The sequence below is a fragment of the Astatotilapia calliptera genome, chromosome 9 (assembly GCF_964374335.1).
Source record: "Astatotilapia calliptera chromosome 9, fAstCal68.1, whole genome shotgun sequence".
Classification (NCBI taxonomy): Eukaryota; Metazoa; Chordata; class Actinopteri; order Cichliformes; family Cichlidae; genus Astatotilapia; species Astatotilapia calliptera.
Genome location: NC_137430.1, coordinates 33,474,127 through 33,499,255, shown reverse-complemented (window position 1 = coordinate 33,499,255; position 25,129 = coordinate 33,474,127). Strand labels below are relative to the sequence as shown.

At 42.1% G+C, this 25,129-nt stretch overlaps 2 protein-coding genes across 7 annotated transcripts in view; both read left to right on the top strand.

Annotated features, from left to right (window-relative positions):
* Nucleotides 1-24,480, top strand: part of LOC145431194 (uncharacterized) — a 40,149-nt gene extending 15,669 nt beyond the window's left edge. For 3 of the 6 annotated variants that reach the window (XM_080306810.1, XM_080306808.1, XM_080306807.1), the window contains exons 3-4: nt 19,884-20,480; nt 21,133-24,480. Coding sequence is in view for 5 of the 6 variants with exons in the window: in XM_080306808.1 (XP_080162934.1) it covers nt 19,884-20,480; nt 21,133-21,693 (1,158 nt within the window). In the remaining variant the exon portion in view is untranslated. Of the gene's footprint in view, nt 1-17,675; nt 18,168-19,455; nt 19,551-19,883; nt 20,481-21,132 lie in introns of those variants that run through there. The other 3 variants (XM_080306805.1, XM_080306804.1, XM_080306809.1) reach the window with 2 other exon arrangements.
* LOC113028845 (uncharacterized) lies at nt 858-14,431 on the top strand. Its single transcript, XM_080306818.1, has 4 exons — nt 858-1,196; nt 4,981-5,057; nt 9,854-10,450; nt 10,693-14,431. Exons 2-4 carry the CDS (start codon nt 5,040-5,042, stop codon nt 11,251-11,253), a joined length of 1,176 nt encoding a protein of 391 aa, XP_080162944.1. The 5' UTR covers nt 858-1,196; nt 4,981-5,039; the 3' UTR covers nt 11,254-14,431.
* Nucleotides 24,481-25,129: the final 649 nt, after the last annotated feature.

Sequence of the window (25,129 nt, the reverse complement as noted above, 5' to 3'; positions counted from 1 at the left end):
TTGTAACGTTGAGGTATGGACAGCTACACAGTCCTGCCTGTTCACATTTTATTCTGTAAAAACTAAATTTTCACTGCTTTTATGACCTTTTTAGTGGGGAGAACATAGCTGGGATTTAATGATTTAACAAATCTTTTAAATCCTTTGTCCTCCACAATGCTAAATGGCTGGGAGTCCTCGATCACCATGCTGACCAGGTCTTCATCTATTTGAGATTGTTCTCTGAGGAAAGACAATAAAGACAAAGCACAAATATAAATATCACACACGTAACTTATAACAGTTGTATAATATTGTTATATCAGTTAGTAACATTACTGCATGCTATATTATCCTGGCATTTGATGGCTCACCTGGTCTTGCTCCACAATCGGTGTTCCCCTTATTCTCATGCAAAGCTCTGCAGTGCCTAAGCATGGATGAGGTGTTGTTGTTATATCCCAGCTCCCTGGCACATAGCAAACACTTCACCTTGTACAAAAGTACAGACAGCTTAACATAAATTGTATTGCACCATCAGTATTATGAAAATACATCTTCTGTAGAAATTTACATACCTTGTTGGGAGGAATAAGATCAAAATGTTCCCACACAGGGGAGGACATCCTCCTCTTCTTAGCTGGCTCCATTCTCTCCTGAGTTTCTCTCCTCACTCTCATAAACCTCCAAACTGTCTCCAAACTCTCTCTAACCGCAACTCTCCATCAAACACCTACATTTTGATTGAAGTCTGAGGGTTTATATCGCTGTCATATCTCGCGGCAAAGTTCGAACCACTTCATGAACCAGTCACGTGGTACAGCCGGGCAGCGAGGCTTCGGACGTCATCATTTTCAGCTCCTCCCATAAATGAAGCAAGCCTCGATACGCGCTCCGAAGCCTCGATACAGAACGTCACATCACTAGTAAAGAGTGTGCGTGTGTGCAGGACAGGAGCCGAGCAGAGAGAGGTGTTTTTACGTGAAACGGGAGTAAAGCGTTGAACTTAGAGGAGAGAAACGAACTAAAGTATCGATCATAAACCACTACCAACGTCCTGATCGATATCTGCATCGATCTGCCCACCCTTGTCTCCTGGATCGTAGCTGAGATCAGCGTGAACCACGTGGGTCTCTGCTCCCTGATCTGTTTCCTGTGTTTGGAAAGAGTTGCAGCTTCATCGCGGAGTTTCTCTCGGTTTGTGGGCTCATCTAAAGGTAAGCACCGAGCTAACTTTACTGTGAGTTCAGTTCATGTTGAGTTTAGCTCCTGAATGAGGTCTTCTGCTGCTCTCCTCGGTGTCTGTTCACAGTTTATTGTGAACACGTTGAGAGAAGAGTGAGAGAGTGTTTGGAGAAAAACACCAACTAATCATTAGCTCAGCATGCTGGGAGAAGTTGGAGCAGAAAAGTCTTTTCATTGTCCCTGCAGCTGTTTTTCTGCCTGCACCAAACCTCTACAGCCTCGTTTCTATTTAAGTGATAACAGGAAATCAGAGCGATCTGCTGCAGTATCAGGGTCACTATAACTTTATTGTCCAGGTGAACATGTGGCCCTGGACCCGTTTTCTAAAGAGATAAGCAGCAAATCCCTCTGGTGTTCTCTCTCTTTTGTTCCTGTGAGATAGTGTCTCTAACCTTGATGCCAGCTCTCTCTCTCTTATTCTTTGCTGACTTTTCAGAGTTGAAGGTTTTTTTGGCTCATCGGCAGCTTTTCTCAGACAATAAGCCTGTGCTGTTAGGTCAGCCTCAGGAGTAAATCAACAGACTGTTGGAAAAGTCACTTAACAACGTTAGATTTGACATGAAGTGGTTTGTACTCCGGATAGAAATATTTATGTATCTCTAAATCATGTGCAGTGTAGAAACATCTTTTAGACCACCCTACTGGCAGATCTGTGTACTCTCAGAGTGAGACCAAAGCTCACATGAACTTGCTTCCTGTTTAGAAAGCAGCTGTTAATGAGGCTGAACACCTGCATAAACACAGCTAATTTTTCTTCTTCATTCATTTTCATGTATCATCATGTATATCATTCATGTATTTTGTTTTATTGTTTTCTCATACATCTCAAGTTCCTCTTTCCTTCCTTTCCATTGTGCCGCTGCAACAAGTGAATTTTTCCTTTGTGGGATTACAATAAAGTTTAATGTCCAGCTGCTGTGGATGAGCACATGAGAGGAACTGAACTCCTACAAAGTCTCATTGTAGTGAGTGTGGCTGCTGTAAAGTGATGAACAGGAAGATGTTACCAAAATCTAACGAAACAGAGATGAAAGCAAACAATGTTAATTGATGAATGGATGCCTTTGTTTGTTGGTTGCAGTTTCCTGCAACTGAGATGACAAACCTTGCCGACCGTTCATACAATACACAAACTTCATATTGGGGAGACAGGTCAGGCTAGGTAGAAAAAATAATGAAATGTGTAACACAGAAGGGCAGATCAGGAGAAAAAAAGAATTTCTGCCCCTACTTCCCCAAAAGGACTCAGCATGAGGAGAAGACAGAAACTCCAGCACTTAAAAGCACAGATATCATCACACCATAACACTATGAAACACAACACAAGCAGCATGGGGGGTATGCCAATGTACACAGCTGCATCTGGGATGCTGCAATCTTGCGACCGCACGTCCTGATGAGCCGCTGTCCACATCTGATGGGAGGAGGTGTTGGATTCGAGGAAGGGAGGGTGATGGTGAGGGCTTATCAGTATCATTGTAAATGTGTGCGAGCGTGTCGCACACAGTCTTGAGTTCAGCCTGAGAAAGTGTCCTTTCACCTGTTAGGTGACGATCAACAGTCCCCAGCCTACGCGGGTGGCCTTGAGGGATCGGGCAGGAGAGTCAGTTCGTTCCTGTTATCGTATCTCGTGGAAGAATTGTTGTTCTCGTTGGCGTCAACCTTCAAGCATTGTCAGCCTCGGCCTTCATGCATTCAGCTGGCGCTGTCGGGAGTGGTGGGGTGGCCACATGACAAATGATGGATATGTTGTTTTAGAACAAACAGGTTGCATCAATTTTACAGTTGTTCTTAGCGTCCATCACTGGTCTTCAGGTGTATCTGCCGTTTAAGATTCATCAGCTCCTCCAAGCTCTTTCCCATCTTGGGTTCAGTAAGAACAGACTGATCACTCACAGCTCTTCCCACATTTCCGGTCAAAGCGGCAAGCCTTGTGGGGTTTTGAACAGCAGTCACCGCTTTCTTCCATTTCAGATAAACCAGGGCCAAGCCAGCTCCAATCAGCAAGAGCCCTGTTATCATGGTTCTGAACGGGTAGATGTCTTCAATGTCCTCAATAGACAGTCCTGCTAGGCACACAACGTGCCACTTTTGCCAACCGTCCATCATGTATGCGGCAGGGAACGTCCCTCCAGGACACTCGGGCTCTCCCGAACCCAGGCTTCTCATCGAGAATACATTGTCAATTGCATTAAGGGACCAGTTGATCAAATCCACAGTTCTTCTTCTTTAGGTTTTAGAGAACAAGAGCAAGAATGAGAGGCTCTCAGGGTTAGAGTCAGACGAGACCGGACAAGGATATAGAAGCAGCAGCAGGGAAGATAAGGAGAGGGTGAAAGATGCATCCGCCTCCTTTGAGAGCAGAATATTTAAAAGCATAGAGTATAATAAGACAAATATATTGTGGTGGTTAGTTAATGTGCAGCTCTTGATTTGGGAGAAGAGGAATGTTTTTAATCATGTTGTGGATTGAATGTTGGGTTTGATTTTACTTTGTTTACAGAAGATTTTCAGCTGAATGAAGAAGTTCCGTTCAATTTGATTTTATTTATGTAGCACCAAATCACAACAACAGTTGCCTCAAGGTGTTTTATATTATGAGATAAAGACCCTACACCGGATGACCCCTATGAGCAAGTGCATTGGTGACAGTGGAAAGGAAAAACTCCCTTTTAACAAGAAGAAATCTCCAGCAAACCAAGCTCAGAGAGGGGCAGCCTTCTGCAGAGACCTGTTGGTGTGAGGAACTGAGAAAGACATGACAAAGACATGCTGTGACAGAGAACCAGAGATTATTAATAACTAGGAGAATGATGGCGGTGCTTCATGGCCCAGCAGTACTTCTCTTAGCTCAAGGCTTGAAGTCTTATCTTGGTCTGTCTCTCTTCCATTGTTGATTCCCTGTTCTTGGAATTTTTGTTGCAACACACTACTTTCTGCAGTAAAATACTGTTCAGCTGGTGCTCATGGGGGTATGGTACCACAGTGTGTTCCAACACTGCTTTTATGCAGACACAGGGGGCTGGAAATGATCCAGAAAAGTTGAAACACTTGTAGGAATTACTGACCAGTAGTGTATATTTTTACTTTTTTTAAATATGCAATTATTTAATACAATTATACTAACACTACTAAAGTCCTGAAACAAATGTGGTGTAATGCACCCCACGCCCCCCTTTAGATTCACCCCTGATGTTCAAAGGCATCACGGTCATATAATGTAGGGCTGCTGTTGTCAGCCTTCAGCAAGCCTCCTGATTTAAACACTATCAAACCAAGTTAACAATTCATCTGCAAACTTTATTTCAAAAGTGGGGACTGCATGGGTTTAATGTAAAATTTTATTATCATGTGCTAGTAGATCTGTTGCATTGCATGTCTGTATTTAGTCACAAATATGAGTAAAACAGTCACGAAACTGTAGAAGAATTTTTTCATTGTATGCTAACATACACCCTTCCTTGTCCTATGCATATGTTATGCCCTTATGTTAACCCCGCGGACCCCTGCATGTAGCAGAAGTGAAGGCATGTAGGAGACTGCCAGTGAATGAAGTATCCTGCTTGTACAGCGCTCCAGCAGTGTGACTTGTTTAATTTAATGCACTAAATTTCCGCAACGAAGCGCTTACATGTCGACAACTGAGAGCCACAGTGTTAAAGTAGTCATGGAAGCAATTTTTTTTTATGAACAAGTTACTTGATGAATCGCTGCAGCTCTAGTGGAATCCTAATAAAGATCTGTTTTGTGTCCCAGCTGATCACCGCTGAGCAGCAGAGGAACATTTTCAGCCACTTGGACTCAGCTCAGTCACGATGGATTCAACACAAAAGGTGAGGAAGAAACTGTGTGGACTTTATCAGCTGCTGCTGTGTGATTAGCATTATAACTGGCACCAGATTTAGCCTTGTTCCTACATGCATTACTGAAATTCAAGCAACAAGACTTGTAAAGATGAAACACATGTTCTGTTAATCAGTTTTATATTAAAGCCACAATTCTTAATATAAGAAATTTTCCAATACACAATTTTCTTCTGTAATGTTATTTTCATTGTGGTTCTCACATCTCACATTCCTGTGCATTACTTTACAAGACATTACACTCAGACTTGCAAGAGTTTAAAACAAAGCAATTACTGGAGAGCCCGTCACTATTCCCTCAACTAGGCTAGAAGCTCATTTATCTGATGAGCCTTTAAAGACGTGCACAGCTGGATGTCATCGGCATAAAATTGAGAAAGGCAAGAAAAAGAAGTGTCAGTACAAGTGGGACACATGGGTCAAAGGAAAGACAGTGTACAGGAAATAGTGGGGCAAAGAAAGGCAACTGGAAGAAATTAAGTAGTCAAATTATCTAGGATTCGATTAGGCAATACAGGGTTAAAATCAGCCATGTAACTTATAGGAAAGCATATGCCGTATAAGTTTTTAAATAAACTGCATGTTGTTGTATTTAGTTCATTATGTGTAAAGTGCGTCTTGCGTTACCCTGGCTTTGACGTTTATGTATAAAGACAGCTTGATCATTATGTATCAGGTTAGTAGTATTTTTTCCATTCGTTTTGTCACAATGGATGTATAGATACAGTAAGCTACATAAAGTACAGAAATTGGCCTTAGGACCCACATTCTTTCTTATCCTTGGCCTTCTTCGGTATGAGAGATATAATTGCTTCTTTCCAGGTAGGTGGGATTTGTGTCTTTTCAAGTGCCCAATTGAATCAGAATCAGAATACTTTATTAATCCCGAAGGAAATTAGGGTTACAGCAGGCAGCACGCTAATGGCGCATGCGCACTTACAAAGGAACCTTCTGACCAACTTTACACAAACATCACATTGGGGAGACATGTCAGAAAGGTAGGCTGATAGGAAAAAAACAACGAAAATACATAACATGAGGTGAGAGGAGGAGAAAAAAAACTCCACTCAGACTGAGCTCCTAGTGGGAGAACAGTTTGATAACAGAAAAAACACCTCAGCACAAAAAGCACATGACTATCAATACACCATAGAAACACAAGACAAGCAACAGGGGCGGGTAAAGGGTGAGAGAGAGCCGGTGTAGACAGCGCATCCGGTCTCCGCATGAAGTAATGGAGCTTTTTACTTTAGTGCGAACAGCTCATATGAATTTCAAAGCAGTTCTACAGTCCAACACTGGTCTCTCAATCTCCCGTTGGAGAGCCGCGAGCTTCGCCATACTTGCGTTCTGTGATGTTGTCATTTCTTGTGCTCAAGGAGCCGATTCTGAGAACCCACGGCAGTGTGCCTCCCCGAGATGTCATCCAATTTGCGCCCAGAGATGTTATTCCGGGCTAGCCCTTCCGAGATGTATCCAGTCTGCAGTCAGAGATCTTATTCAAGTATTCACAGCAGCCGTAGCCTCTCCAAGATCTTATCCGTGCTGCACTCAATCAGCCCATTTTGAGAAACTCACGCCTCTCCCATCGTTCCAATCCCAGCGGGCAGCCTTGTGGGGGTTTGAACAGCCGGTTCCGCTTCCTTAATTCTTCGATAAGTCAGGGCCAAGCCAGCTCCGATCAGCCAGAACCCTGTTACCATGGTTCCAAATAGGTAGATATCTTCAGCACTCAGGCTCACCCAAGCCCAGACTTCTCGTTGAGAAAGGGGTGTCAATTGCATTCAGAGACCAGTTGATCAAATCCATAATTCCTCTTTTAGGTTTAGAAACAGACTGTGAGAGAGTGTTCCAGGGAAAAGTAAAAACACAAGACAAGACAAGGACATAAGAAGCAAAGCAGGGAAGATAAGGGCAGGAGAGGAGGAAAGTGCGACCGCCTTCGCTGAGAGCCAAACTTCTTTTGGCTCTCAGCGAAGGCGAAGATTGCATGTTTTTCTCAGTATAGGAATAAGATCCTCTTTGAATGCTTCATACAGGGAGTGCAGAATTATTAGGCAAATGAGTATTTTGTCCACATCATCCTCTTCATGCATGTTGTCTTACTCCAAGCTGTATAGGCTCGAAAGCCTACTACCAATTAAGCACATTAGGTGATGTGCATCTCTGTAATGAGAAGGGGTGTGGTCTAATGACATCAACACCCTATATCAGGTGTGCATAATTATTAGGCAACGTCCTTTCCTTTGGCAAAATGGGTCAAAAGAAGGACTCGACAGGCTCAGAAAAGTCAAAAATAGTGAGATATCTTGCAGAGGGATGCAGCAGTCTCAAAATTGCAAAGCTTCTGAAGCGTGATCATCGAACAATCAAGCGTTTCATTCAAAATAGTCAACAGGGTCGCAAGAAGCGTGTGGAAAAACCAAGGCGCAAAATAACTGCCCATGAACTGAGAAAAGTCAAGCGTGCAGCTGCCAAGATGCCACTTGCCACCAGTTTGGCCATATTTCAGAGCTGCAACATCACTGGAGTGCCCAAAAGCACAAGGTGTGCAATACTCAGAGACATGGCCAAGGTAAGAAAGGCTGAAAGACGACCACCACTGAACAAGACACACAAGCTGAAACGTCAAGACTGGGCCAAGAAATATCTCAAGACTGGTTTTTCTAAGGTTTTATGGACTGATGAAATGAGAGTGAGTCTTGATGGGCCAGATGGATGGGCCCGTGGCTGGATTGGTAAAGGGCAGAGAGCTCCAGTCCCACTCAGACGCCAGCAAGGTGGAGGTGGAGTACTGGTTTGGGCTGGTATCATCAAAGATGAGCTTGTGGGGCCTTTTCGGGTTGAGGATGGAGTCAAGCTCAACTCCCAGTCCTACTGCCAGTTTCTGGAAGACACCTTCTTCAAGCAGTGGTACAGGAAGAAGTCTGCATCCTACAAGAAAAACATGATTTCCATGCAGGACAATGCTCCATCACACGCGTCCAAGTCCTCCACAGCGTGGCTGGCAAGAAAGGGTATAAAAGAAGAAGAACTAATGACATGGCCTCCTTGTTCACCTGATCTGAACCCCATTGAGAACCTGTGGTCCATCATCAAATGTGAGATTTACAAGGAGGGAAAACAGTACACCTCTCTGAACAGTGTCTGGGAGGCTGTGGTTGCTGCTGCACGCAATGTTGATGGTGAACAGATCAAAACACTGACAGAATCCATGGATGGCAGGCTTTTGAGTGTCCTTGCAAAGAAAGGTGGCTATATTGGTCGCTGATTTGTTTTTGTTTTGTTTTTGAATGTCAGAAATGTATATTTGTGAATGTGGAGATGTTATATTGGTGTCACTGGTAAAAATAAATAATTGAAATGGGTATATATTTGTTTTTTGTTAAGTTGCCTAATAATTATGCACAGTAATAGTCACCTGCACACACAGATATCCCCCTAAAACAGCTAAAACTAAAAACAAACTAAAAACTACTTCCACAAACATTCAGCTTTGATATTAATGAGTTTTTTGGGTTCATTGAGAACATGGTTGTTGTTCAATAATAACATTATTCCTCAAAAATACAATTTGCCTAATAATTCTGCACTCCCTGTAGAATTCAGATGTGAACTCATGACTTCCTGGCGATTTATTAGCTTTCAGGTTTCTCATGGCATTTTCTAACTCCTTTACCATTATTTCAGAGGCTAGTTGTTTATTCTGGTCTTCATTCATGACAGGTAAATTGAGAGTTTCAAGAACATTTTACACTATCGTTTGTTTAGTGGTGTTGCAAAATAAACTGTTTACGGCAATATTTTTTCATCATTGTTCCCCCTGTCCAAATCACGGACAAACAGGATCCCACAGTTGTTTATGTTTTGAACCCATTTTGCACAGAGAGGCATTTTTGAAAAATGTATTGATAACTATGTTGAAAACAACTACATGTAAGATAATTACACAGTGACGCTTCTGCCTTTCTACACGGAGGGACAGTAACTGCGTGTTTATGTGTGAGTGTGTAAAACCTGAAGATAGTCAGATTAACAGTATTTTTGTCTCTATCTGCCATTGTAGAAAGTCATGAATGAAGTTTGAAAACAAAATATGTGTGTGTGGTTGGAGGATGTGTTTTTTTTTTTTTGTTTGTTTGTTTGTTTTTTGTGAAGATTTGTGTTGTCAAACAAAGGGGGGCCTAGCAAAAAAAAAAGTTTGGGAACCATTGCTTTAGACGGACAAATCATTAACTCTATTATCTTCATGTATGAAGACAAAGGTACTGCCATGTGGAATATATATATGTTAGATAAAAGTGAAATCAGATCCATGGACACCCTTTTGATCCTCTACCTAATCGTAAAAGGTCATGGGTCACAACCAGCCAAGGTTTTGGTGAAGGTGTGATTACATAGAGTATCAATACAGCGTCCATGGGAACACTCCCATAGGGCTTAAAATCTGGGACTCTCCACCAGTTACTCTTAGAACTGAAGAAGCTTCTCGGATGAGAGGTGAAACGTCTTCAAGGAAACTTAAAGAAGTCCAGACGCTTTTCTTTGCAAGCTCCTTTGACTACGATGACCTGGATGATTGAGAGCCTTCACAGACATATTGTCCTCTTTCTTTTGATCTAGTCACTGTTTCTGTATTTAAATATTTTAGGGAATCATCTAAAATTCTAGTGGCAGTTGGCATCTTCAAAAGTGTTAATGGAGGGAGGTTCAGTTTGTTTGAGGACTGCATTTCACTCACTGCCTCTGTATCTCCGTCACTGCAGGACCAACATGGAGAGAGAAGTCAGTGCTCTCAAGAGGCCGACAAACTTCACAGAAATAAGGCGGAGGAAACATACAGCTGTGACGAGTGTGGGAAGGAGTTTATTGGGCAGTCTAACCTGAAATGTCATCAACTCATCCACACTGAAGAGAGACAATTTAGCTGTGACTTGTGTGGAAAATCTTTTACTAAGCCTGAACACTTAAAAACACACCAACTCATACACTGCAAAGTTAAAGCGCTCAGCTGCGATCAGTGCGGCAGAGTTTTCACTCAGTGTAGCAGCTCAACGATGTATCAAGTTACCCACCCTGGAATTAAGGTGGAGGACTGTGACATGTGTGGAAAAACTTTCAGCCAGTTAGGATACCAAAATATACAACTACCCACTCACACTCTACATGGTGATTACTACTGTGATCAATGCGGCAAAAAGTACGCAACAGACACAGAATTGCACCACCACCTGTTTACACACACTATGGAGAGACCTTATAAATGTGACCTGTGTAATAAGGCTTTTACAACTCTACGGTTCCTGAAAAAACACCAACAGATCCACACCAGAAAGAAACTCTACAAGTGCAGTTACTGTGAGGTATGTATTTTCCTCGTTTATTTATTTTGACCTTAATTGACAGGACAGAAAGAAAACAAGGAAATGACGAACAGGAAACTGTTTTGAAAAATTCTAGAAAATAAACTGTTTGCCTGTTAGGGATTATACTGCATATAACGGCAGTGCTGGGCAGTTCATCAATTCTAATGTGCTATTTATTAATTCTTGCAAAAATGTTGAAGGAATTCCCCGACTTACACTGTGTTTGTGTCTTTGTTTAGAAGCAGAGCGACACAGATGGATCCAGTTCTCGACCCTGTCATCGCTGTGGTGGTGGGAAAGCGTTTCGTTGTGACCTTTGTGGAAAAACTTTCAATCAGCAGCGGTGCCTAAAATTACATCAGCGTAGACACACTGGAGATAAAATGAGCTACTGCAAAGAATGTGGGAAAGGCTTCCCCACACCGAGTGAATTAAAAATACATGAACTCTGTCACAGTGGGGTTAAAAAGCACCTCTGTGACCAGTGTGGGTCATCCTTCACCACTGCATGTGACCTTAGAAAGCATAAACGAGTCCACACAGGAGAGAAACCATACAAGTGCAGACACTGTGACAGAAGCTTCTCACAATCAAGTAATCGTAACCTTCATGAACGTACACACGTTAAAGGGAACTTCAGCTGTGACCAGTGTGACAAAAGCTTCATGAATCTCAATTCATACTCCAAACACAAACGATCCCACGCTGTAAATAAACTGTTTCACTGTTACCAATGTGCAAAAACATTCACTTCATTATCTGCTCTGTGCAAACATCAGCGTGATCATGCAGGACTGTGATCACTGGATCACAATGGATCTGAAGAGACAGAAAGATCCTCTTCTGGTTTCAGGGTCAGACTTAAAAACCTTGAGATCAGGCTCCACAGAGTTCAGCTGGAATCTCCTGTAGAGAGTGCAGCTGATGTCACACTTGGATCTGATGAGGTAGCTCTGATTTCTGGACCTGCAGTGAATAATCCTGGATGTTATTTAGGAAGTTGCAAGTATAGATGTGCACATCAAGTTTTTTTTCCCTTTGAGGGATTTTAATATTCTAAAATGTTATCCCTGTTACATTTTAATCTTTGTTCTCTTAGGATATAAAAGTTATAGGAATACATTTTATTTTATATTACCAAACTGACATGTTTCTAAACTGCAGATGTGCATAGAAACATTATTTTTTTTACATTTCATTTTAACTTCTTGCTTTTTTCCCCAAATCTAACTTTTTTTCTGAGGCAACAACAACCGCTGTGACTTTGTGTCCAGAAAAAAGAAACTCAAGATAAACTGGTGCTGGGCTGTACTTCCATGTAATACCAGTTTGTACCAGAAGGTGGAGCAGTGAGTCAGTGTAACCATTATTTAATCAGTCAAAGAACACATTCTTATAGAGATTGAAAATGTGACGTCACTCAGGGGTAAAACCGCAAAGAATTCTGGGAACTCGTGGCAAGCGGTACTAGCGCATGCAGGCTTTCAATTGAAATCAGTTATACAGCGATAAAAAGAAACACAAAAAATGGCAAGAAGCTGTTGTATTATTAACTGCAATAGCCGGTCGCATGACAGCCACGGGAAGCCGACGGGTAAAGAGATCGGTTGTTATCGGATTACGTCGTTGAAGAGAAATTGTTCGAGCCATGTTTCCGAAGTAACAAAGAGGCGACTGGATTGCAGCCATTCAAAGATCAAATATAACGTCCCAGAACACTCCAGCTCACAGGTTAGTCTGCTCCAAGCATTTACACGAAGGTCAGTCTGCTGTTGTAGTTAATGCGTCATTTTTCATAACATAATTGGTGATATAGGTTACAAGCAAGTCTGGCGCTGAACAGAAATTGTCGCGTTATGCTCCTTTGTTTATTGTGCATAAATAGTGAATTGTCCTGACACAATATTGCGTTTCGCTTCTGTTATTATGGCACATTGACAAAAACATTTACTTTTATTCACAGGATAAAACAGTTGTTTTGTATCACTAATTGCCCAGTACGATTACAGCATACAATATTATTGTCACTGCTACATTTCTGTGATGAACCAGAAATGATTTCCACTACTAATTAATTACCATTGAGCTCAAAGGTCCTATTAATAAACGGTTAACGAATGTGTATTTATGAAGAAGATTTGTGAGACTGGTAAACTTATGATACGTACGATGGTCTTTACTTTCTACACGGTGCATTTCAAGGTCCTGCACCCATCCGTCGGTAAACTGTACCTGGGCTTGTTGCAGTGACCTGAAGTTACTAAACTTCATGAGTGTATGCACTCACTCCAAGAACCGTATGATTATAAATATGAGCGTGGTGAAAGTTGGGCAGCACGCTAACGTATTTTGTCCCTCTGTGTGCTCGTAAGGGTCTGACACTTTCACTGGTTTGATTTTTTCCTCGTATCTTATCTTTGACTTTTCATGAAGTCTGTCTTTGTACAGACCGGCATTGTTCTCCTTCGTTTTGTACATACCTTTTTGGGGGGCAAAGAAAAAGCAAGAATTTATTGGAACCGGAGAATGAACGTTTTGCGGTGCTGCAAATGCTTGCATTTGATGCGGTACTTGGATTGTTTTGCCACGACTTACCGGCATGCAATGCGCGAAAGTCATGTGGTCTGTCGATCTCTATAGGGCTTTGGAGTTGACGTAATGCCGCAATGCATTGTGGGAGCACGGCGCCATTTGAGAAGGCCACGAATCAAAACAAACACACTGTGTTGGAAGGACGACTGCCAGAACCATGCTTAAAATCAGCTCAAAAGTCAAATGACTGTATCGAGAGCGATTGAGCCCGGCGCCAAGAGACTGTACTTGGAAACAATAGCATGCATCGGTTGTGGACCCGTATAAAATACGGCAGTGGAGTAGAAACCCTGGAGACCTTCCACCATTGTCCTACCCTAATACCTTGTCGTACCTTGTCTGTGGAGTCAGCGCATCATTTTTGGAATTATAAATCCCTGGAGGTGCACATCTAATTCACAGACGGTTGGGTACAAGATTTGGCCATTTTTAAGCCTCCACGTTGTGAGTAGGTTGACTATATGACCAAGATACAGCCAGAGGTCACACATAACATTGACTTCTCCTCAGCAGCTGCCCCAAAAATTGCTCTAGATGAGAACATAAACACACCGCCTGCACTGAAAGGCAAAAGGAGCCGTCCGCAAAAAAGGCAAATTCCACCTGCTAGTCTGGAGGAGTTGTCACCGATAAGCTACTCCACAAACAGAACATAATTCTGCTGGATCACACATTAGGATGTTTGAGCCTATAAAGAGCAATATGAACATACTGAAATGAAAATGTCGGGAGCACATCAACAAAAAATAATGGCAGAAAACTCAATATCAGCTCGTCTCACCGCTGCTATCAAAGCCTGACGTCTTCGTTTGGTAACATACATGAGATCCCTCACGTTGCTTCCAGCAGGGGAAACGATAAAAAGATTATTCCTTATTCCCTTCCCAATCGTGCAATATAACATTGCAACCGACAACACAGCAAGTGCGAGCCATAGCTGATGTTTCCATGTGCTGTTGCTCCTGTAGCCCTTTGTTTGGCCTACTAACATGGCGGCTCAACCCAAAATCGTGGCCACGCCCCCTCCCGTGACGTCAACTCCAAAGCCCTATTCACAGTTGCAGCAAAGAATTGTTAAAAGTAAAAAACAGCAGCACACATCAGGACCATTTTAAAAGATTACAGATTACTTCTTTTTTTTTTGTTAAAGTTAATTCAAATTCTATTTAACTTCTACTTTTGGCTCCTCCTTTCATTTGAGTGTATTTACTGTATCCCTGAAGTCCAAACGTTGTTTTATGATCCACATGTTCAGGAGCTGTAAATTTCTGCTTGTTGATTTTAAGTTTGTATTGTCAAAGCATTAGTTAAATTTGATTAATTCTGTGTAAAGTTCTTGTTATTAAACAGTTCGGTGTGAAAATAAACAACTGGTCTCACAACAAATAGCTGGAGTCATGATTTTAGATTCAAACTAATTTAACTGTTTTCAGTGGCACAGGTGGAGGTTTATTCAGGGGAGGAGATTTGGCTGTTCTCCACTCCACTCCACTCCACAATGCTAAAAGGATGAGGTTTCCTTCAAACGTGCAATTAAAATGTGTTCAAACAAACTACTGTAATGAATGTGGGAGAGGCTTAGGTTGATTTAATAATCATTAAATGAGAAGTCTGGAGAGCAGAAAATCCTGGTGGGATGGGAGTCTCAGCTGTACTAATATTGCCACACTAACATGCTTAAACTACAGTAGCTGCTTTTGGCTGTTCCCTTGTTCCACAGATTTCTTTGGGTAGCTTTTATTTTTAATGCCGGATGCTCTCCCTGAAGCACATCCAAAGGCATTTGTCTCTTTCCTCAGTGGAAACAGTGATCTTCTGATGTGTGAACTATTATGGCATTGGAACCACCAGAAATACACTCACGGAAAAATGTATCACCATTCAAAGTGTGTTAGCCTGCTGACCTCCAAAAGTTGATTCTGTTCATCTGGATGTGTTCAGTGGGAGAAACGTTTCGTCATTCATCCAGGTGACTTCTTCAGTCTCAGCTGACTGCAGGTTTCCCCAAATCTTATAAACAGTACATTTGCATAATGACTGAAACCAATCATTATGCATAGTCATTATAAGATTGGGAAAACCTGCAGTCAGCTGAGACTGAAGAAGTCACCTGGATGAATGACGAAACGTTTCTCCCACTGAACACATCCAGATGAACAGAATCAACCTTTGGAGATTTACTTTCCTGGATGATTGGGAATGCATCAAGACGTTAGCCTGCTGACATTAATATGTGTCAAAGCACTACGTATGGAAGCAATTTTCACACGGTATTCCTTAGATTATCTCAGAGGTTACATTCTGGGACCCCTGTGATTGGTGAAAATCTGCATAGTAGAAACCAGATCTTTATTTTATTATTATTATTATTTATAGATAGTAAGCCATGAAAACCCTCCCCACTTTCTTACACACCCGATTATAACCCTGTTAAATTTTTTGGCAAGGGAAATTTTCTTTTTTCTGCAAAAATAATGGAAAAATTAATGCCTTTAGGCCACAGAAATCTACATTATTAAATTCCTTTAAATTACATTATTGTATTTGCTCATTTAGTTATGCAGTAGTTTATTTTGTCTTTTTATTTGTCCTTTCTGTTTTATTGAAACCACTTTATAGAAAGTTACATCGGTTACAATGAACTGTACATACAACCAGTAGCGGTTTTTGATACGGGCGACATGGGCGGTTGCCCGGGGCGGCATCACGGGCATCGGCAAACAAAAAAAAGGCACGATCGGTTTGCTGAGAGGAAGGGCGCCCTCCCTTTGCGAGGTGCGCCTGCTGCTTGCGGCACAGGGGGGAGAGGGCAGGGCGACGACGATTCTCTGGCTGGCTGGAGCGGCATCTAATAACCAACTTGCAAAATAAAACAAAATAAAAACAAACCAACAGACACAAAAACACCAGACATCATGATACAAACTTATAATTTGCACCGATGGGTTTTCAAAGTTCTATAAAGTGAGCGCGAGAGCCCTCGGTCATCTCTGCTACATACAGTCCAGTATATACGGGACGACGAGGTTTCAGTTACAGCAGTGCCGGAAAACAAACAATAAATATAAGAAGAGTAAGAAAGCAAATATACACTTTATTACCAGGGGTAAAGGGATCAAAAACAATTTGTAATTTACAGTTTGATTCTTAAAGTCTCACACACAACACATCGAAAGGGGAGGGGGCCCGGCTGCTTCCAAGTAGAGCACATTTCATTTATAATGTTGTAAATCCAAGCCCATTATGGATTCATGATTTGAATCCTGGGTTGTGCGAAATCCCAGAAATAAACCTTAGACAAAGGGAGTGTTCGCCCAGGGCACCAAACAGGCTAGGACGGCCACTGCATACAACACAGCAGTTTTAAGAATATTTAACAAGAGCAAGTTTCATTTCGCCCTGGTTTCACAGCCACACTTGGGCACATATTTACCAAAATGCAGCAAACCTTAACTTATCCAGCATCGTTACACGTTCACCCTCACGTGGAAGAAGTAATCTGATTGGCATTGTGGTATGTAGTATTTTGAGGAAGTAATCGGTAAATGATAAACTACTGATTACTTGCTTGACTTGAATTCTCAGGTGGGCAATAGCTCTCGTTTCTTCAACGTCCCTGGCATCAAGTTGACAGAAGCCTTTTTTAAATGCAGGGATCTTAACGCAGCTCTTCGTCTGTCACTTCTTCACGGGGCCCTCCTTCAGACTCTGCAGCTCCATTACGAAAGCCTGTAAGATACAATATGTGCATACACATAAAGCGTGTTCACTTGTCCTGTACGTCTCAGCTTTTGCTCTTCTCTTCTCTCTGGTCTCTCGCTTCACTAAAGGGGAAAGAGGTTGTCATTAGTTCAAATGCCACCAGCTCTGTCCTCACCTGCCTTCCCGGCACCGCCCCCACCCGTCACTGCACCACTCCTCCCCTGCAGCTGAGTCAGGGACCACACCTCCGTCACAGCCTTCAAGCGCACATTCACATGACTCTCTGCTATTCAAAACACAGTTTGTTTGATGTAATATTCAACACTGAACTGTAAATTTAGTCTTTTTCAAGGAAGCAATTTTATTCTTTTATTTTCAAAAAAGCCATATTTTTATACATCTACTGCAACACACATGAGCTTTAAGACCTGGACAAGTTTGAAACCTTTTGTCCTCCACAGTGGAAAATGGCTGAAAGTTCCAACTCCTACTTTGATAAATTTTTCACTCAGCTTTGACGTCTCCAATATCACTGAGATGCAGTCAGATGCACATTTTATGTTTTCGCTTGTTTCTTCACTTTTCCCCGTCTCTCTGTGTTCTGGCCTGTAACATTACAGAACATCTGCCCCGCTTCCTTCAGTCACATGATGGTATGATCCCAGCCCTGCTGAGAATTCATGCCTCCAATAAAATAATTAATGTAACACTTCAGTGGGACGAATGTGTTATTTTTAATGTCTGCATTTAGTTTATAAATAATCAATCTGCTCAAGTAACAACAATGATGACGACCAACACTTTGAAATGAAACTTTACTCTCAGCACTAAATGAGCGACCTGGATGTTCTGTGCCTTTCAGAAAGGACTCTGTCAGTGACCTCTGACCTCTGTGCGGGGGTGTGTCTGAAGGATTTCCCTCCTCACTGACTTTCTTTTGCTGCTCTTCTTTGTGTCTTTATAAACTGGTGGTGTTGCCACAGCAGAAACTTTTCTTCACACACACAGCTGTGAAATATCTCCACATGCTGCTCCTCTTTCTCACTCTCTGCAGCCAAAATGTATTTTCTTCAGGGCAGTCGAGTCACGTGATCGCACCGGACGAATCAAAGCAGATCAGGAAGAAGGGGGCGGAGCAAAGTGTGTGCGCAGGAGAGGAGTCGAGCAGAGAGAGCTGCTTTGTCATGAAACGGGAGTAAAGTAGTGAACTTAGAGGAGAGAAACGAACTAAAGCATCGATCATAAACCACTACCAACGTCCTGATCGATATCTGCATCGATCTGCCCACCCTTGTCTCCTGGATCGTAGCTGAGATCAGCGTGAACCACGTGGGTCTCTGCTCCCTGATCTGTTTCCTGTGTTTGGAAAGAGTTGCAGCTTCATCGCGGAGTTTCTCTCGGTTTGTGGGCTCATCTAAAGGTAAGCACCGAGCTAACTTTACTGTGAGTTCAGTTCATGTTGAGTTTAGCTCCTGAATGAGGTCTTCTGCTGCTCTCCTCGGTGTCTGTTCACAGTTTATTGTGAACACGTTGAGAGAAGAGTGAGAGAGTGTTTGGAGAAAAACACCAGCTAATCATTAGCTCAGCATGCTGGGAGAAGTTGGAGCAGAAAAGTCTTTTCATTGTCCCTGCAGCTGTTTTTCTGCCTGCACCAAACCTCTACAGCCTCATTTCTATTTGAAGTGATAACAGGAAGTCAGAGCGATCTGCTGCAGTATCAGGGTCACTATAAACTTTATTGTCCAGCTGCTGTGGATGAACACATGAGAGGCAGTGAGCGATAAAATAAGAAAAGTTATAAATTGACATGGGTGAGAGTTGTTTATACAGACATTGTGGAAGGCAGCATGCAGGAATGAGGGAGTAAGTAGGGCGAATATCAGCAGCCTTTACAGACAGTTGCATCAGTCACCAGAGATGGGCAGTTACAAGTAATGTGTTACTGTAATCCGATAACTTTTTTCAAGTTATTTTAAATGTTAAACAAATTTCTTCCAGTCAGTGAATGTTGCATATAATTAAATTTTGCTCGATGCATAAAGTTAAAAGATTAAAATTAATAAAAAAATTTTTAAAAAGAGACTTTTCCACTTGATGACATTATATATGATGGACTCGCTGTCGCTTTATCACCTATTCAGGGTGTAAATCATGTTTTTAAAAAGTAACTAAATAACTAATTACTGACAAAAAATAAGTAATCAGTAAAGTAACGGGATTACTTTTGGTGGGAAGTAATCATTAATTAGTTACTGATTACTTTTTTCAAGTAATTTGACCAACACTGGTTTTCACAAAAGAGAGTTTTAGTTTGTGCCTGCTTGCAGGGATCAAGTCTGACATTTAGTCTGAGTAGATTTGAACTTTCCTTCTTCATTGTTTCCATCTTGCTTTGACTGCAGCTGTAACAACACTGATTCCAGCAGGATTTGTAAAAAGCATTTTGACAGACACACAAAGCTGGACAGCTTTTGTTCTGAGGGTTTGGAGAGAGCCTGTCTGTGTGTCTGCATTCACTTTGTTCCTCTAACAGAAAATCAATGTGCAGATGTTGATTCCTGCAGTGACTGTTGTTCCTCAGCCTGTAGAAACCATCCTGCAGCTGCTGGAACAAATGAATCTTCTAAATGTTGCTTTCTCTGGTTTGTGTTTGCTCTGCTTCTTTTTGTCAGAGATCAAATACATAAAAATATTATTTTGTGTCCCAGCTGATCAGCAGGAGGAGAATCTGACGGAGGAACATTTTCAGCCATTTGGACTCAGCTCAGCCACTACAGAGGAAACAATGAGCTCAACACAGATGGTGAGAAAAACATCTGTTACACTGTTATTGAAACTGTGCACAGCTGGTTGTTAACAGCAGCTTTATCTTTTCCATCCTGGGCTCCTCCACACATACAGAAGCTACATTCACAAATAAAAACCACAGGAGTTACAAGAAAGCACAAAGATCATATTTTATCAGGACACTGAAATAAAATATAATCAGCTGCACTTATAATTTTTTCAGATGGTATATTTTTTTCCCAATGAGCAAAACAATTTCCTCATTGTCATTTTGATTACAGACGCAGTTTCAGTTTGTTCCACGACTGCATTTCACTCACTGCCTCTGTTTGTATCTCTGTCACTGCAGGACCAACATGGAGCGAGACGTCAGCGCTCTCAGGAGGCCGACAAACCTCACAGAAGAAAGGGAGAGAAGAAATACAGCTGTGATGAGTGTGGGAAGAATTTTACTCTGAAGTCTGAGCTAAAACATCATCTGTTCATCCACACTGGGGAGAAACCATTCATCTGTGACTTGTGTGGAAAGTCTTTTAGACAGCCTGCAAACTTAAAAAAACACCAAGTCACCCACACTGGAGTTAAAGCGTACAGCTGTGATCAGTGTGGCAAAGCTTTTACTGTCAGAGGCAACTTACGGCGTCATCAAGTTACCCACTCTGAAACTAAGGCGTACAGCTGCGACATTTGTGGGAAAACTTTCACTCATCTAACATACCGAAATACTCACCTACGCATCCACACCAGGCAAGATGTTTACTGCTGCGATCAGTGTTTGAAACCGTTTGTGACATACTATGAATTACAGCAGCACATGCTTACCCACACTGAGGAGAGACCTTATAAATGTGACCTGTGTGAGAAGGCTTTTAAAGAGCCAAATTCCCTGAGAAGACACGAACAGATCCACAGCAGAAAGAACCTCTACAAGTGCAGTTACTGTGAGGTTTGTATTTATATTTCTATCTTGTCATTTTCAGCTGACTGTTCGGAACAACTCTGCTCATTCAGTTGTTAGTATGTTGGCAATTCTCCTGCATGTGAAGGCAGCGCTGCGTGAGTTTCAGCTCTTATTTCATTGCTCAGCTTAGTTCTCCACACTCTGGACTCTCTGCTCGGTTCAGCTGGTTTTCCTGCTGCTCTGTAAAGTCAGCAACTCGCCCAGTCCTCCATGTGTGATGTCTTGTGAACCTTAATGTTCCATCCATGACCTGTTCAACCTGCAGTAATTACTCATTAACATCTAACTTCAGTCTGCTACCTGCTATGGTAAAGACAACAGATGGCAGATGCCACCAGTATACCCTCCTCACTGGTCGCTTTGCCCGCTTCAGCATCATCACAGTCAGTTTTATTTATGACACCATTAGGGTGCAGGAAGCTGCTACAGTTTTGTCCTGAGCAATAGGTATCACCACTCAGACAACACCACATGGAGGTATAGAAAGAGAAGTAGTCAAAAGTAGAAGCAGATTTCTTTCTTTTTTTTTTCTCCACAGAGTCTCAGGTTTGTGTTGCAACATCTCCTTTGGATGATGCTTTGGATAAAAATGTTGAAGCAATTCCCTGACTTACACTGTCGTCGTGTCTTTGTTTAGAAGCAGAGCGACACAGATGGATCCAGTTCTCGACCCTGTCGCCACTGTGGTGGTGGGAAAGCGTTGCGTTGTGACCTTTGTGGAAAAACTTTCAATAATGAAAAGAACCTAAAGCTACATCAACGTAGACACACTGGAGACAAAATGAACTACTGCAAAGAATGTGGGAGAGGCTTCCCCACACCAAGTGCATTAAAAGAACATGAAATCTATCACAGTGGGGTTAAAAAGCACGTCTGTGACCAGTGTGGGTCATCCTTCACCACTGCAGATCATCTTAAAGTGCATAAACGAGTCCACACAGGAGAGAAACCATACAAGTGCAGACACTGTGACAAAAGTTTCTCGTACTCAGGGAGTCGTAACAATCATGAACTTACACACATTGAAGGGAGCTACAGCTGTGACCAGTGTGACAAAAGCTTCAAGAATCTCAGTTCATACTCCAGACACAAACGATCCCACGCTGTTAACAAACTTTTTCACTGTTACCAATGTGCAAAAACATTCACTTCATTATCTGCTCTACGCAACCATCGACGTGATCATGCAGGACAGTGATCACTGGATCACAATGAATCTGCAGAGGCAGAAAGATCCTCTTCTGGTTTCAGGGTCAGACTTAAAAACCTTGAGATCAGGCTCCACAGAGTTCAGCTGGAGTCTCCTGTAGAGAGTGTCAGCTGATGTCACACTTGGATCTGATGAGCTAGCTCTGCTTTCTGGACCTGCAGTGAATAATCCTGGATGTTACATATAGGAAGCTGCAAGTATAGATGTGTACATCAAGTTTTTTTTCCTTTGAGGGATTTTAATATTCTAAAATGTTATCCCTGTTACATTTTAATCTTTGTTCTCTTAGGATATAAAAGTTATAGGAATACATTTTATTTTATATTACCAAACTGACATGTTTCTAAACTGCAGATGTGCATAGAAACATTATTTTTTACATTTCATTTTAACTGCGTTTTTTTTTGCTTTTCCCCCCCAAATCTACTGTTTCACTGTTACCAATGTGCAATTATGTTCATTATCTGCTCTGTGCAAACATCATCATGACAATGGCTGAAATCATTCCTATCATTGGATCATAATGAACCCTTCAACTGACGGGGAGCTTGTGCCATCCTTGCAGGAGTCCACTCTGCAGGTGGGGGAGAGGTGAGAATAAACTTAACCTGGGTGTCTACTGTCTTGTGCAGTCTTGGAGATGATTGAATGTTAGGGTGGGGGAGCTGGCCCCAGGGAGGGGCATCTTGCTCCTCCCTTCTTTTCCTCCCCATCCCCGGCTGCCTCCCTCTTCCCGCTCCCAACACACCCACACAAGTAGGGCTTTGGGGTGCGGGTGTGTCACCAGGGGACAGGGGAGGCATCCCCCCCACCCCCTGTCCCCTTCTGGCCACCTGTGCCTCAATTTTATCTCACAGCTTAGACATCCACATTACTCACACTCTCATAACACATACATATAGGGCCTTGAGGGTGGGCACGTTAACGGCGTCCAGTGGACGGTCTGTGTGTTCAACCCCACCTCTGGCGCCGGTGCCCACCTCTCAATTTTAAATCCATGTAGACATTGAGGGTTCTCGGGAGAGGCCGTGCTAACACCTGCTGCTCTCTGGCAGCAGCACCATGCTCTCCCGTTTTTTTAAATGCACCTTAGAACAACACGCAGCAACACTACACATGAGCGAGAGGAGGGACGTTTGGGGTCTTCACACACCCCTGTTCTCTGCTGGCCATCGGGGCGGGGGGCTGGGAGGAGGTGTTGGCCGTCTGATTGGGATCTGGGATGCGGGGCCTCCCTGCTGCTGTGGAGCCTGGGGCGGTCTGCTTGCCTCCACCCCGGGGGAAAGGGTAACATCTCCTGGGTCTGGGTACCGTTTCCCCCTCCAGGGGCAAGGGAACCTGGACCCGGGGTATAGAGTTTGTTGGGGGAGTGTGATTGTGTGTTCAGTGTCCATGTATGTCTATCCCTACTTTGGGTGAGTGCTGAGTATATGTGTGCATGAGGGTGGGAATGCATGTTTGTGTCTGTTTGTCTGTGTCTATATGTCAGGTCGGGTCTTAGACTCCACCTCTCTGGGAACTCCCAGGCCCTCCAAGGCCCATCTCCCCTCACCACACTCCCTGCCGGTGACTGATGCCTTCAGGTGATCCAGGAGATTTTTTTCCTCTTCTTTCTCTTTTTAAGTTTCCTTTCTCACTGCCCCTCTTCCCTTCTGTTTTTCTTTTCCTTCATCTTTCTTTCTCCCTTTCCTATCCCTCAGCCATGTCTGTAACAACTGAAAATAAAATAAATAATAACAACAAAGGTTGATCAAATGGACCAATACGGCAAGGCCATGATGATCCATTTGGCAAAGTAAATCCATCGGGTCTCCTTGTTGGTCTTCAGACAACAATTCTGACGGCTAAAGAACCAAATGGGACAGGCAAAAAAATAAATAATCTGAAGAGACAGACAGTTCTGTTGCATTTGAGAAGTTTGATGTGAAAGCTGCTGTAATTTCTGCTGAAATCCCTCATCTGTTATACTTCAGGTTTCTCTTAATTTTTCCTTTAATGTTTATTTGAATTTTAATTCTAAAAATGTTATCCTTATTACATGATCATTGTTCCTCCACTTGGAAACAGTAGTATTTAGTAGTAGTAATAATAATAGTACTATAATCAAAGAAATGTCTCACTGATCTCTTAATTGTCTATGTATCACAGGCATTCAAGCTGTAAATAGTTATATCATTACTTAAAAAGTCATCCCAGGACTCAGCTTGAAAACGAAAAACTCCCTGAAAGCCTTCAGCTGATCCAAAATGCTGCAGCAAGAGTCCTGACAGGGACTAGAAAGAGAGAGCAGATTTCTCCTGTTTTGGCTTCCTGTTAAATCCAGAATTGAATTCAAAATCCTGCTCCTCACACACAAGGTCTTAAATAATCAGGCCCCATCTTATCTTAATGACCTTGTAGTACCATATCACCCTATTAGAGCACTTCGCTCTCGCTCTGCAGGCCTACTTGTTGCTCACAGAGTATTTAAAAGTAGAATGGGAGGCAGAGCCTTCAGTCCTCTATTTTAATTGTGGTACAATCCAAAGATACCTTCTGTTACTGTGGTCCTGTCACCTGCTGACTTGAGATCAGTTACATCTTTGCATACATTAAAAACAGACTCCAGACCTTTTTCCATTGGTGGTGTTGTTAGGTTTAGTTTAGTTCTGTTTGCTGTTTTCACTGCCTTAAGCTGTTGTAAACCTAAACAGGTTTTTATGTCTATCTTCTGTGTTAAGAATATTTAGTTAACATGTAATAAAATGTGTGATATAAATAAAATTGCCATTTTCAGAAGCGTCTTAATTCTTCATGACAGAGATTTAACCAGTTACAGAATCATTCCTCATAACTAGGGATGTAAGAAAAATATCGCTCGAAAATCACAATATTTTGTTTTATGATACCGAGTCGATATTCAAAAGCAGTGTTATTGATTTTTTTTATTGACAATTTACATGTGTGATGGCAAGGCACACATGGTAAGCTCCACACCTCACCACCAGTTGATTCACTTTAGTTTACATTGCAGTCATTAATATATTATTGTTCAATATTGTTTCTTTATTAAATGAATTTATTTTTCCATCACACCTTCAAATGTTTATGTGGCGTGCATATAAATATTAACCCATATTAACACTGCAAGGTCAAAGTTCTGTTATATTCATACATTTTCTTTGTTTGAGTTAGCTGGTGTTTGGCTTCTGTCTGGCAAAGGGCTGAGAGACTAAAGAAAGGCATCTCAAACATTATCAGTGAAACACAATCAGGTTTTTTGAAAGGAAGACTAATTCATAACAATATTAGGCTGGTTTTGGATCTCCTTGAATACAGTGAATTAATCCAAGAGAGAGGGTACATCCTGTTCTTGGATTTTTACAAAGCATTTGACTCAGTTGGACATACGTTCATATTTAAAACTCTGCAGTCTTTTGGTTTT

Bases quoted from the DNA above. Each gene is read 5' to 3' on its own strand.
- LOC113028845 (XM_080306818.1), top strand. The intron at 10,451-10,692 runs GTATGTATTTTC...GTCTTTGTTTAG, and splicing joins ACAAGTGCAGTTACTGTGAG to AAGCAGAGCGACACAGATGG.